Consider the following 13,659-nt stretch of genomic DNA (forward strand, 5'->3'; position numbering starts at 1 on the left):
ATATAATATATGCCGAATTAATCACATCGTTTGATGTTTGCATATTTTCCCCTATTTCAAGATAATTTGTTATGATAACATTAATAAAATATTTCTACACACAAGTAGCTTTTCACCATGAACGTATAAATGAGGAGGCATATCATTTGAAAAAAGATATCATAAGACTTATTTATTATGCGTGCAGTATTTGTCATGGGAGCTTCCTTTAATAGATACAATTGAAATATTACATTACTTTTTCTTCTCGGGATCGTTCAAATGAATATTTCACCGAAACAGAGAATGTGTAAACCTACAAAATAAAAAGGATAAGTATCATAAAAATATAATCCAAAGTTTAATTTCTATTGATAATGTCATGTGCAATGGATTTTTAAAGGGAGGGTTTCTAATAATTATTAAAGGAGACAATAGACAAAAATACGTCATTAGTTAATTGTATCCTTATTCTATAAAAAATTGAAAACTTTTGATTGGTTTTATGAAACATGACTCTGGACTTCCTTTATTATACAGATAAATACCCCAATTCCACCTACTTGACCCCACTCCAGTGCCTTTTCGCCGTATAACTTAATTGTTTTATCAAAATTTAATAAAAATTTAAAGAATTTGTTTTAAGACATGTGGACAATCGTATATCTAATGTTTAAACAAGTTTTTAAGGCTATTTATTTAGTTTATTTATATCATTTGTATATTTTTTTCTATTATTTAAGTAAATTATATACTTATAAATAATTTTTTTTGTAACATTAAAAAGAAAAATACTGCAAATTAAGATTTTTGTTGTTTTTAAACTTCGTAACAACTGACTTGCTACAAAACCTGACCTGATCTTTTTTTTTTTTTTGGCCTCTAATTTGGCTCCAAACCAATTTTTGGTCTAGCCTCAAAAGTTGGCCTGGTCTCAAATTTTGCCTTTGAAAAAATTGGCATTTATTCTGGTCTCAACCAAATATTCAGATATCATACATATAACAGAAATACAAAACTATACAGTGTATTGTGTGAATGGTGATGATCCAGCAATATAAAATGGGGCTTTGTTTAAACTATCGATGACATTTGATACGGTATTAATATAATAATTAATTAATACTATAGAGAATGTTATTAATTTGAAAAATATAAATTAAGGCCAAAAATTAATATACTAGGCAAAATTTGATGTCAGTCCTGTTTTAAATGCTATAATAAGTACGCAATTTTCTCTATCCATATGAAATGTGATATTTTAAATTTTACACCATATTAAAATGACGAAATATTTTAAAAAATCATGTTCACTGACATATATTTCCAATTTGCTTAAAAAATTATTATGGACAGAATAATGTACATGTATTTGTGGATAATAAAAACTTCAGTAAGACACCGTAGGGCATGGAAAATAAAGTAAGAAACTAAACGAGAGAACTCCATTAAGATATAGACCATACTAAATTAGAATATACATATGGCCCTACTTCTCTTCAATTCATTCTCCTAACTTACTTGATACTCAAAGCATGCCCCGAGTGCGATGAAATTTCAAACCAAGGCAGGCTTCTGACGCATGTTAATATCACAGGGATATCAACACCTCAATTTAAGTAGCCTTTTTGTAAATTCTATGGTCATTTTAACGATCTTATTAGCAAATATACCCAAAGATTGGGTCGTATTTTAGCTGACTAGTTTAAGGTAGGTCCCTACTCGTAGAATTAATTGTTTAACAGTGCATTTTTTGTCCCGATTTATATTGATTCATACTTTACCTACTTCAAAAGCACAAAAATAGATAGAAAATCTATATTTTTACTGAGATAGGGTGTGAATCACTCGTGTACCCTCTTGTACCAAAATCAAAATCACCACTGTTATAAAGACAGTCTACATTTAATGTCATTGCACATGGCAAATATATTCTTTTGAACATAAATCACAAGGATAAGGATAATATTGAATAATTTCAGGCTACAGTACATATTACTGGTTGAAACTAAGAAAATATTGAAGAATTAATCTCATTTTACTAAAAAAAAATCAAATAAAGCGCTCTATTGTAAAAATTGTTTATCCTATTTTTTTGTTTTTATTTATAGCAACCGATGCTTGAAGTATCTTTTAGGCATGATAAATGTATTGGTCATCTATCTTTTCACCGAGATATGGGGTAAAACATACAAGTACCCCCATCGCAGTTCAATAGCTCAAGCCTTTTATGTAAACAAAGATATTTATAAATCAGCTAGAAAATGAAATATTCCTTTAAGAACAATTCAATCAACATTTATACACCCTTTCCTAATCACAAACATAAATTTTCTCAATTAAATATTCAATATATTATATACAGTGGACATTGTCCACTGCTAAGGATACGACTTTCCTGGGTGCCTATTACTACTTACAAAAGATTATAAACAAGATATACAATGTCTTTCAAAAATCAAAATACTGAAAGTACTGCGAAGCGCTAAGCATGGCTTGAATTTGAAATTCATCAGAATTTAAATTCCTTATTGCATTGGAATAAGTACATGTAATATTTTGACGGTGCAGCTGTAAAGGGGGGGGGGGGCAAACTCAGTTGTTTGAATTAAACCCAGCTCTTGATGGACTTGACTGTTACATTAAATAACATCGAATTTAAGTTGTATTACTATAACAAAGTTTTTAGATATGCAGAAAAAAAAATTAACAAAGAGAATCTAATTTACTATCTCTGTGCAATTTTTTTTAAAGCGACTGAGTTACTTTTATAACTTTCTTTGTTTATCGCACCATAGGGCAGTAACACAGTTACCCGTCCGGACAACAAAATTTCTTGTGTTGCATTGTGGGTCCAGGTTTCTGCGATAAAATTAAATTTATATCAATCTTACAGTACGTTTTTTTTTTCTTCTGACTCATCTCATTTCAGATTATGTATATAGCTCTACATTAGCCGGAAAGCTGGGGTTTTTTATTTTGGACAAATTTTGAATACCTAAGATGTTGCTGATATCCTTATCTTGAACGTAAAGTGGAGAACACAAAACCTTCTGGTGAAATTTTGAAAAATAAATCATTCTACTCTCAAGAATATTATTCGTACTTACTAAAATTTAAAATTGACTGTCGGCGACCGTACCTGCCTTTGTTATTATCGGCTGCTTAGGTGATCGATATATTGGCGGTTTAGCTGCAGAACTGTAGCTCTCCGAAAAAATATATATATATTGATAGACCGGAGAGCTACAGTGCCACCCATTGAAAAAACTGTATATTTATTTTGAGCATGTAGCATTAAACTACACGTAAGTTTACTAGCAACTATGGTACTGAACGCAGCCGTATATATGGCCGGTAGAGGTCGTTGATAAAAAGATTATGCAAATCATCATGGAATCTGAAGACACCCTAGTAAGCGCGTGCGCATGCGCGCTTAGCGCTTAAAAAATGTGTCTAAAACTTCATATACATCATTTAGTAGCCTGTGTCAATTTTTTTATTATAACTGAGAACCTCCGTTCGTTTGTAGAAAATTTGCCGTCAAACACGAAAGTTGGAAAATCCCATGTGCACAGCATACCAATAATGCACAAATAAAAGCAAAGAACGACAAGTGTTATTTAATGACATAAGAGCAAATTATTTACTGCGTTTTCTGTAAATAGGTATCAGAAATATTGGAGTTGCAATCATAAACGTCATAAACGTATAGTATCAATATAACCTCCTAGGAAAAAAAGTATATCTGAAATGTCTGACATTTGACGCTCGCGCTTGTGTTTTAAATCGATTAAATTTTCTGCTACATACTGTATAAATCTCAATCCTTGCACAAAAATACCCTCAATCATCTTTATACATCCCTCCAACACTTCTGTCGACATTGTTTTCGTATTTGCTAATGTTATATGTACCGTAATTTTAAAACAGAAAACTGCTAAATCCCGCTTCCGGTTTACCACGGATAGCCCCTACTTTAATATCAATTATTATACCCCCCGCTTGAAAAGCGGGAGGGTATATATTATTTTCATTACAAACGCTTTTTCTTTAGCAACTCCTCTTATACTACTGAGTGAAATTTAATGAAACTTTCACAGAATCTTTATTACATATTGCCATTGTGCACCTCCTATTTTACTTTTTTATTCGACACATATTTTAGGTTTCCCAGAGCAAAACATGGACATTGCCATTTTTTGTTTACCTATGACGTCACATAATAGAAGCTTTGATAGGACGAGTTATTCCTCTTTACAAATTACCGTAAAACAATATAAAGCAACACATCAACATTATGGGAGGCGGGGGGTATCATTTAGTGAGCTCATTGCTCACAGTACCTCTAGTTTTCATTACAAATTTAGCTACGGAATGCTCTGTTTACCTGATCAAAACATAGTGCTCACGCCGGATGTGCGCGGTCAGCAGAGTATGCTTACTCCTCCTAGGCACCCGATTTCTAAGGGTCCGTGTCTTATGTCTTCCACATATTTGTATTTATATTTGTATTGTTTTTGTATTTTTTTCTTTTTCAAATCAATCACTGTCCTTCATCATTTTTAATCACTTATATTTTTCATTAAAAAGAAACAGTTTGTAAAACAAAAATCAGATTATGAAAAGGGAAGTTAGCAAAAGAAGCTTTATAACAGTTGGTATAACGCTTAAATTCTGGCTTCAAACTCTTTAATGTAGATTGAATCAAAAAGCCAAAGCGCATTTGATAGTCACTATCGCCTACTCTAGTACACAGGATTTTTTAAATACTGGGGCTTGTGTACATTTTTTTCAAAAATTATACTTATTACACTTATTCATCATGTGTACAATATGAAAAAAGCAAAACCACACAAAAACAATCGCTCCACAAAAAAAAATACCCCACTATATACATTATAAGGGAGAAAGGTATGCCACTCCGGTTTGAAATTTCCCTAAGTAAAAGCAACGGAAGTGCATAGAGAATGATGATAAAACCCGAGAGAGATTAAGACGTCACCCAAAACTCCAGAAACGTTATCCTAATAAGTGAAACATTTCTATGCACTTCCGTTTCGATTACCTAGGGAAATTTAAAGGTTCTATAGAAAACTGTTTAAGGAGATAATCAGATATTGTAATTTTTCGAGATGCAGAGTTAATTAGCATGCACTAAGACAGAAATATATGTAGAGACGATGTGAATCGACATTTTAGGTTGAAATAAAAAAAATACATGTTTTTAAACCAGAAAGACCAGTGGAGGTAAAACGTAAACAAACCGGAGTGGCATACCTTTCTCCCTTATAATGTATAGTGGTTGTTTTTTTTTGTGGAGCGATTGTTTTGGGGTTTTGACGATTTTTTCATATTGTACACATGATGAATAAGTGTAATAAGTATAATTTTTGAAAAAAATGTCCAATAAGCCCCGGGGTTGAATATCGGGGGTGGGGGGGGGGGGGTCCTGTCCACAAGTACCTGTGCTCTAGTAGTGATTTTTTAAATACTTTGTGTAACAAAAATTTTGTCATACAATGTTAGTTTATACATGCCTTAAAGCAACTCACACAAAAATAATACTCAATTATAAATAGTTCCCTCATATGATAGTTATAAAAATCGTTCAGCTAATATGGAGAATATTTTTAAAATTTTAAAAAAAATGACAAACTGTAGGAAAAGACCACCCTAAACCAGAAAAATAACTTCTGAATAATTTAATTTCGATATGACTGCACTTCATTACGCTTAGATAAATTTGGTTAAAGGTGGTCTTTATATTGAAAATGTTGAAAATATGTATTTAATTTTTCACCTAGAATTATTTTAAAATTCAACAACCTGTCTTAATTTTATCCAATTGATAACCAAGACTTCCTAGCATAGTGGTATGATTGCTGGATTGGAGATATAATGATCATGAGTTCGAGTCTCACAGTACGTGTACTATGATTCTATTTTTTTTCTCATGTGCATTTTCTTATGATTTCTTTTATTTATTATTTTATAATACATGTATAAATAATTTTTAAAAGAGATATATAATGCAACATTACACATCTTGGGGAAAGGCAGTCTTAAACTATTTTAATGACCTAAAGTCATAGCTGCTAGCCTGTGTTATTTTTAAAATTTTTAAACAATCTTGTTTAGAATAAAAGTATTGGACAAGTAAAATTACTGTCATGCAACAAACTAACAACTATGAAAATATAACACTGGTTCACAAATGATTACATACATGTGGATTGATTTTGATTTGAAAAGGTACACGTATCCTATAAATAGTAACAGGTGATTTCCTTTTAAATACTTGTGTAGGCCGAGTCGTCGGAAAGGCAGCTATGGCTCTTTATGCAGATGATTTACATGTATTAGTTATTTCAAACGTCATGCTCTAGTTATGATTCTTGCCAAATGGTACGAGGTTGCCATTGGATCAACACAATATCTCTTCTAAGAAAAATATGGAGATAATGAATAGTATTCAATCTCAAAGTCCATAAAACAATACAAAATGAGAGCAGAGCAAACATGGACCTCCAAAACATCAGAGGTGGGATCAGGTGCCATGGAAGAGTAAGCATCAACTGCTGACCGTAATATATGAATGAAATTAAAATATAATATCCGCATGACCTTTTAATTAACATTTTATTCTTCACCCTTTATAATTATGTTTTATCAATAAATTTTGATTATTTATATAGGAGGACGACTACATGATGTAAGCGTAAGTTTCATTGACAATGGACGTAATGTTTCATGCGGTTTCTACCCCGGGCCAGCAGCCAATGGAGACCGTATCCTGTTTCTGTGTGAAAAGGAAACGAGGGGGAGTGGTGTTACCATTTCTATTTTATCACCAAACGGACAAAATGATACTCTTACCGTTTGCGAAATAGAAATATATGGTCAATCTTAAGAAAAAAAAATATTCTAACAAACCTTACTAATTAAATAAAATATGTTTTTAACGAGTTTTTATATGGACAATACCTGAATTATGCATTGGATTACATTTAGTATTCAAGCATTATTCAAAAGGAGCCACTAGCTATCATACATGAATATAGGTTCAGCGATTTTAAATATAATTGTAAAACGCCATTATTTTTTTTTTAACAAAGCATTTCGAGAAAGAGGGATATGTGCTTATATAAATAAAACTTACGTTAAATGTCACTTCTGTAGCAAAAATGTGTAAACAGATATTGATTGATATTTTATATTATGTTGTCGTTGTTTTTAGATATTGGTATCTAATGGTACAAGAGTTTTTATGTACCTTATTTTTTATTTGTTTTTGCTGACAAATTCTTATCAATAAATTATTTTCTTTGTGTTTGTTTGTTTATGTTCTTACTTCCTTTTGTTCTGCCAATTCTGTGTAAACATTGTTCAAAATAACGTCGATACTGAGAATTACTGGCGTTTACATGTACAAAGACTATTGACATAACGTTAAACTTTTAAATGGACATGAAAATACGAGACAACTTAAAATTACTCTTTATGTCCTCCATTTATCTTCTGTTAGACAAATGCCTGTACGGTAAAAAAAGTGCAATAAATCAGTTCTTACATGTACCTTCATAAAAGACTACAGTCAAAAAAAGAGAAAATTACTTTATATAGTTCCCATAATTCAACTGCGGGACGCTGCTTTCTACACATGGAAGAAAAATATCTTATTTTAAAAAAATGTATTCATTTCGTTTTTAAGTAAATATTTTTCTTCCAGATTTTTTAAATATTATTCTTCTTTGCTTTCCCATCTTCCTTTAACTGAAAGACAATAATAAAAAAAAATCCTTCGGATTTTCTGAAGAAAGTTACAGATAAAACATAATAGCAGTGAACAATTTTTTTTAATTTTAGATGTAAACAATAATTTTCAAGTTCCAAGGATTCTTCGTATCATCTTATAATTGAAACATATGAGATTTGAATGTTTAATAAAGTATTTAAATTAAGAAAAAAAAAATCTTTAATCGTTGTTTTTGTTGTTTAAAGTCCTTCTGGATAAAGTTTTCACTTATATGGATATGTCATCACTTGCCGGTGGAGAGCTGCAAATTTTGATCTGTACTCTGCATTCAGGACAATTGAGGAGCGAGGAATCCTTTACAAGCCAGCATTTATTGCAATACGGGACCTTGATTGGTATGGTCTCATCGGAAGGTTTTCTGCTGGTTTTGTTCTTGTATTTCTTCTTCTTTAAGATTAACTTTAATAGTTTATCCGATTCTATTCCACTATTTTTCTCACAGTCAGTCACATTCGAGATTTGATTTATATTTCAGAATTAATTACCAAAAAAGGGTCTACGAAACGCCCTTTCTTCAAAACTTTTATAAAATATTGATAGAATTACAAAAATTTTTAAACACACAATCTTTTGTATCTGTAAATTCGAGTAACATGGCGTACGATCAACCGTGCATAATCACTCAAGTAATCTTCATTTGTAAACGACAATTGTCAAATAAACGTAATTTTTTTCTATAAATAATAGCGTATCAGGTGGCACTCAGTGGTTATTTTCATTTCGAATTTGCTCTGTGAAGAAAATAATGGTTTGAAAATGAATAGACTGGTTCATCGTTATGTATCATAATGTAATGATTAAATAAAATTATGACTTTCTAAAATATTATTTCACTAAATCTACATAAATATCTCTCCGTTGAAAATGTTTTGACCAATAAATGCTTATAAATGCAAAGTATTCTTTTAAGTGTGGAATTGTATATCAACATAGGATTACGAAAAAAAGTTCAGAAATCATTGTTTATTGCAGTGTTGTACTTAGTTTCATCACGGTCCAATCAAATCTCTAAACGGATATCAAAGAAATCATAAATATTTTATAAATTTAGGTCATCTTTAGAAAATTGTTTGATTGTCCTCTCCAGGCTTTTTTTTTACTCCGGAAACGATATCTTTATTTTTTCCAACCTTTATTCATTCCATCAAGATCTATGTTGAATACTTCTAGGAAAAAAATTCAACACCTACGTAGCAAACCAATGTTTTACCCTGAATCGGGAGAGGGCAAGCAAACGTCATATTTAAAATGGCGTTACTTGCTATATCTTCATTGTTCTAGTTATGCAGTTAACGACCTTCAAAAGTGCTTAATTAATTCTAATTGTACCGAAAACACTTCTTATGGCAATTCTATAGTGAATCAAAATGAGAATAGCATTCATGAAACATACTACAATTTCTTTAAACCTATTCACAAATAACAATGGAAAATATATACTAATGCTTTGTTATATTTTATTCCATGCTTGATTGATGAATCAGAAAACATGAGCCAGAACTACAGGCCAAGCAGAGATCGAACGATCTTGGGGGTCCCAATGACTGAAGCTCGTCTGGTGAGGGAACTCTGGGCTGCTGACGTCACTTCCTTAAACTCATCTTTGCAAATAAATATGTATTCCGAATCATTCTCCATTAATTGCAAATAATCTTGTAGTTTGTCTGCCAACTCGTTCATGTACTGCAAAAGGGCTCGCAGACCATCATGGTCGCAATAACCCGAAAGCTTCGTCATAGTGGCACGAATAACTGACTTCATTTCACTAAAATGATATATTTTGGGAAATTTAGTGGCCATTTTCATGACGGGATAAAACAAAATAATGATAAGATACATTGAAAAACCAGTAGTTATTAACCTGCATACGTTAGAGTCATTTCTTTTCAATTTATTCATAAGGGAGACAACTTTCAACTTCAGGTCGCCAAAAAACATTTTCTGGACATCGCCATTGTTCATACAGTCGATCAACTTGTCCAGCCCTGTAAAGGATTAAATATGACAATTTATTATAGCAAACAACATTTTTTTTTGCTAACTGCTAACTTTTGACATATATAGTTTTTTTTTTCTAATACCGCATTAATAGAATTTGTAGGGAGATAAACATTTTGCGATTTTTCATAACAGTATATCGTTTAATTAAAAAAAAAGTAAGTTTAAAAATTTGTGATGTCAATAATGGTTCAGTTGTGGATTTCTGCGTCAGAATGAACTGTTAGAAATGTTCTAATATTAAGTCCTTAACACCGTCGTTAAGACAGCTTTAATTGTCTCACTAATTAAAACTTCTGATTATACAGTACATATATCTACATGTATCAAACCTTATTTATTTAATGTTTTTCGCAATTGATTTTCATTAAATATAAACATTATTTGAAGAAAAAAAGGGTATTGCGCTGGAAAAAATGTCTTCTTTTTTTTTTTAAAGGAAAAAATGTCATTTAATATTTTTTATATTAGTTTCATATTAGTTTCTATATCAAATTAGTACATTCCACGTATTGTAATGTAGCTATATCAATGGGTTTCTCTTTAAGGAATAAAACCACACCATACAGTATCAAAGCTGAATTGCGACTCTTCATGTTTAGAAATCCAACATTTTCTCCATAATTTGTATTCTAAGCATTGATAAGAAATTTGCCAATATGAACACGTATCTCTTTTTTTAAAATTCTGAATTTAAATAAGTTTAAAATTCTAAAACGCAAATTGAGTATTTCCTTCAAAAACTCAAAAACAAAGCTTTATAATTTCCAATTAATATCTATTATTCAATATTTGAAAATTAATATTAAAACTGAAGTCCCTTTTTTTGATAAAGTGTTAAAATGTCGAAAGGCAAAGCTTACTGAAATATTGCACAGGACTTAGATATATAATATAAGCATGATATAATCATGGTAAAACCCGTCGTGTTTACATTTCATGTGTTCGGAGAAAAATCTATGACGTCACATAAAACAAAAAAGCGAAATAAGAAATATCTACGAAAGATTTATTTCAATAGCCACGTGCACGTTAAAACATTTTCATGTTAATTTACAAAATACCCTACCTGATGATGGTCATGATCCCTCTAATGCAATAAAACTGCCATTGTATTCAATAAAAATGATTTTGAAATTCTAGCGAAATTGCACAAAATGAAATAATAAAAAAGAGAAATGTTATATAGACAAATTGAATTATTGTCACTCTAACTATGAGTTCACCTTGAACGCTGGCACTAATTTTGTTTCAAATCTGATTTCATGACTGTGCTGGGTATTCCTACCATTGCTTTATTCATATTCCATTGAACATAAGAAAAAAATGTAATTTTTTTGGCTTTTTGTTTTTGTTATTTCTTATTGTTTTTCAAACTCAAATTTTCACAGAAAAAAAAGAATATTCAAAATGTCTCCATAATTTCCATATGTAGCGAAATCAGGCACATGCATATGTTGATAAAATGCGGTCATCGTTATTTATAAATTAATGAAAAATATGAATTTTAGTCCATTTGTGAGGTATTAAGGGAAACAGGAATCAAAATGATAATTATTGCTCAGATGTTTGCAGATCAATTTTGGTTTTAAATCCTAAACACTATTTCTTGCAAATGTTTAACTTGATGTCATAGTTATCTTCCCTAGAAATGTCAACATACGGGGCTTTTATCACGCTTACGTTTTGATTCATAATAACGTTTGCTATATTGGACCCAGTTACACCTTCCGATATCTCAACAGTTTATTATTGAAATGAAAAACGATCATTTAGTCGTGATTTTAACAGCGTTTTCTGACAGATTTTCCCACAAATTTACTTTAAAAGTTGTTTATTGTAATAACCTAAAAAGTAATTATTCAATACATAAACAAAGGGAGATTAAAAATGCTTAAATATTTTTAATCTGAATTTATACATTAATATTTAAAGGATGCATGTCTTTCTTCATATATATTTTATTTTTATTTGTACTTCATGTTATTAACTCAGTAAAGGACCTATAAATATAAAATATCAAAATCCCATTCCCTGCTTCACTTTGGAAACGATTATGAGTTCTAGCCATTTTTATAAATCAGACAATATAATGTTTCTTTCGATATCGATGAAGGTGTAAATGACATTTGGTTTGAAGAGAAAGAATAAAATAAAAGAAAACATATTAGCATTTATTTGCTTATTTTTTTCTAAGCTTAGTTTAGTTTCAAGGGGAAACATTCACTCCAGCTATTACTATGTTTAACTAATTTTTTAAAAGATCAAACTATCATCTTCCTTACTATCAGCTTTGGAACACGTGATGCTGTCATAAGCTTCAAGAAGTTCCTTCGCTTTCTTTCGGTACTGTATGGGAATACATGGATTCATCCCCGTAGGTACACAAGCCTTGTACATGTCGATGTACCTAAAAGAGTTATGAGAAGGTATAGTAATTAAGCTATATTGATACTTGTAAAGAGAAAATATATGAACTTGTTTTTCTTAATGATATAAAATTTTCAAGGTTTCATGTTTGTTATATTATGGACAAAGTTTATATCGTAGGACTTTGAAGAAAAATAGCAAGAAGCAGCTGTCCAATCCTTTTATTATCTCAGACTAGATGACATTTTGACGAAAAATATTTCCGTGGTCCGTGTTATATGTATGTACTCTTAAAGAGTTGTAATGCTGTTTAATTTCATTTTGATCGACCTCTGTTCGTTATGTTCATCATTTTTTTATTTCATTTCATACATTCAATTTTAATGTAGATAATGGAACAAGTAAGTTTAGCTTAATTTTTTTCAATGTCCTTAAAACTAGAGATTTATATTAGATTAAGATATATCAAAAGATATCTCAAGGTCATTAATATATACATCTTATAAATATGCATGTAAAGATTTGTTCAATATATCATTTACAATGTACACCTAAATTTAACACTTTCCAATCCCTGTATCAGCTGTTTTCTGTGCATGTTGTTTCCAAAAAAAAAAAAAAACAAAAAAAAAAAAAACAAACAACAAACAAAATACTTTAAGAAATCTTATTAAAAATAAACACTAATACTCTTGATCTTGAATACTGTTCGTTATCTCCACATTTTTCATCAAATCATCAGAAAAATGGGATTAAATCTATTGTGAAAACACCAGATTGCCAAATCTGCTACATGTACTAACTATACAAATCAATAATGAAACATGAAATGTACACATTCTTTAGATATCAGACATCTTTTAACTTAACCAACCTGCATTCAAAACTGAAGAGCCCGGGTTTGAAGCGAACTCCTTCTATATCTCCATCGGGTCCAGATGTAACATTTATTCTTTCGCTCAGTTCTCTCTGAATATCAATTTTACTGTCCATGCACACTCTGGTTGGACAATTGATTTGGGTTGCTAGATATTTTAAAAAAAGTTTTAGTTAAAAGCATAAAACAAGTATACCTCGTTTATTCTAATTGACTTTATTTATAACGTCAGTAATACACACACAGAGAGAGAGAGAGAGAGAGAGAGAGAGAGAGAGAGAGAGAGAGAGAGAGAGAGAGAGAGAGAGAGAGAGAGAGAGAGAGACTTACCTTCATAGATGTCAAAATATAGTGTTGCAGTAAAAACTACAGTGAGCAATCGAAAAGGAAACATTTTGAAAACAAGCTTTTCTATTCCTCCTTCAGTTCTTCAGTGAAATATATATTTTGATTCAAGTTTATTTAAAACAAAACACTTTCTAGAATTATGCAATCTGGAATGCGGTGGGAAATAGAGCCAAATTACCTAATTGCATCGTCAATCGGACATTTTGAAGCCATCTGTTGCATTAAATTAATCATATTATAATTTTAAATCATCTTTGTCAAAGTATGT

The 13,659-nt window shown here is 30.7% G+C and overlaps 1 protein-coding gene across 1 annotated transcript; it reads right to left on the bottom strand.

The window, feature by feature from the left end:
• Positions 1-9,240: 9,240 nt before the first annotated feature.
• LOC134250001 (uncharacterized) lies at positions 9,241-13,483 on the bottom strand. Its single transcript, XM_062732667.1, has 5 exons — positions 13,374-13,483; positions 13,041-13,191; positions 12,082-12,206; positions 9,660-9,783; positions 9,241-9,563 (listed from the first exon to the last, which is right to left on the bottom strand). The coding sequence occupies exons 1-5, from the start codon at positions 13,435-13,437 to the stop codon at positions 9,299-9,301; spliced, it is 729 nt and encodes a 242-aa protein (XP_062588651.1). The 5' UTR covers positions 13,438-13,483; the 3' UTR covers positions 9,241-9,298.
• Between the last annotated feature and the right edge of the window lie 176 nt (positions 13,484-13,659).

Source organism: Saccostrea cucullata, unplaced genomic scaffold (assembly GCF_032062105.1).
Source record: "Saccostrea cucullata isolate Sc308-1 unplaced genomic scaffold, CSIRO_AGI_Scuc_v1 ctg1768, whole genome shotgun sequence".
NCBI classification, from domain to species: domain Eukaryota; kingdom Metazoa; phylum Mollusca; class Bivalvia; order Ostreida; family Ostreidae; genus Saccostrea; species Saccostrea cuccullata.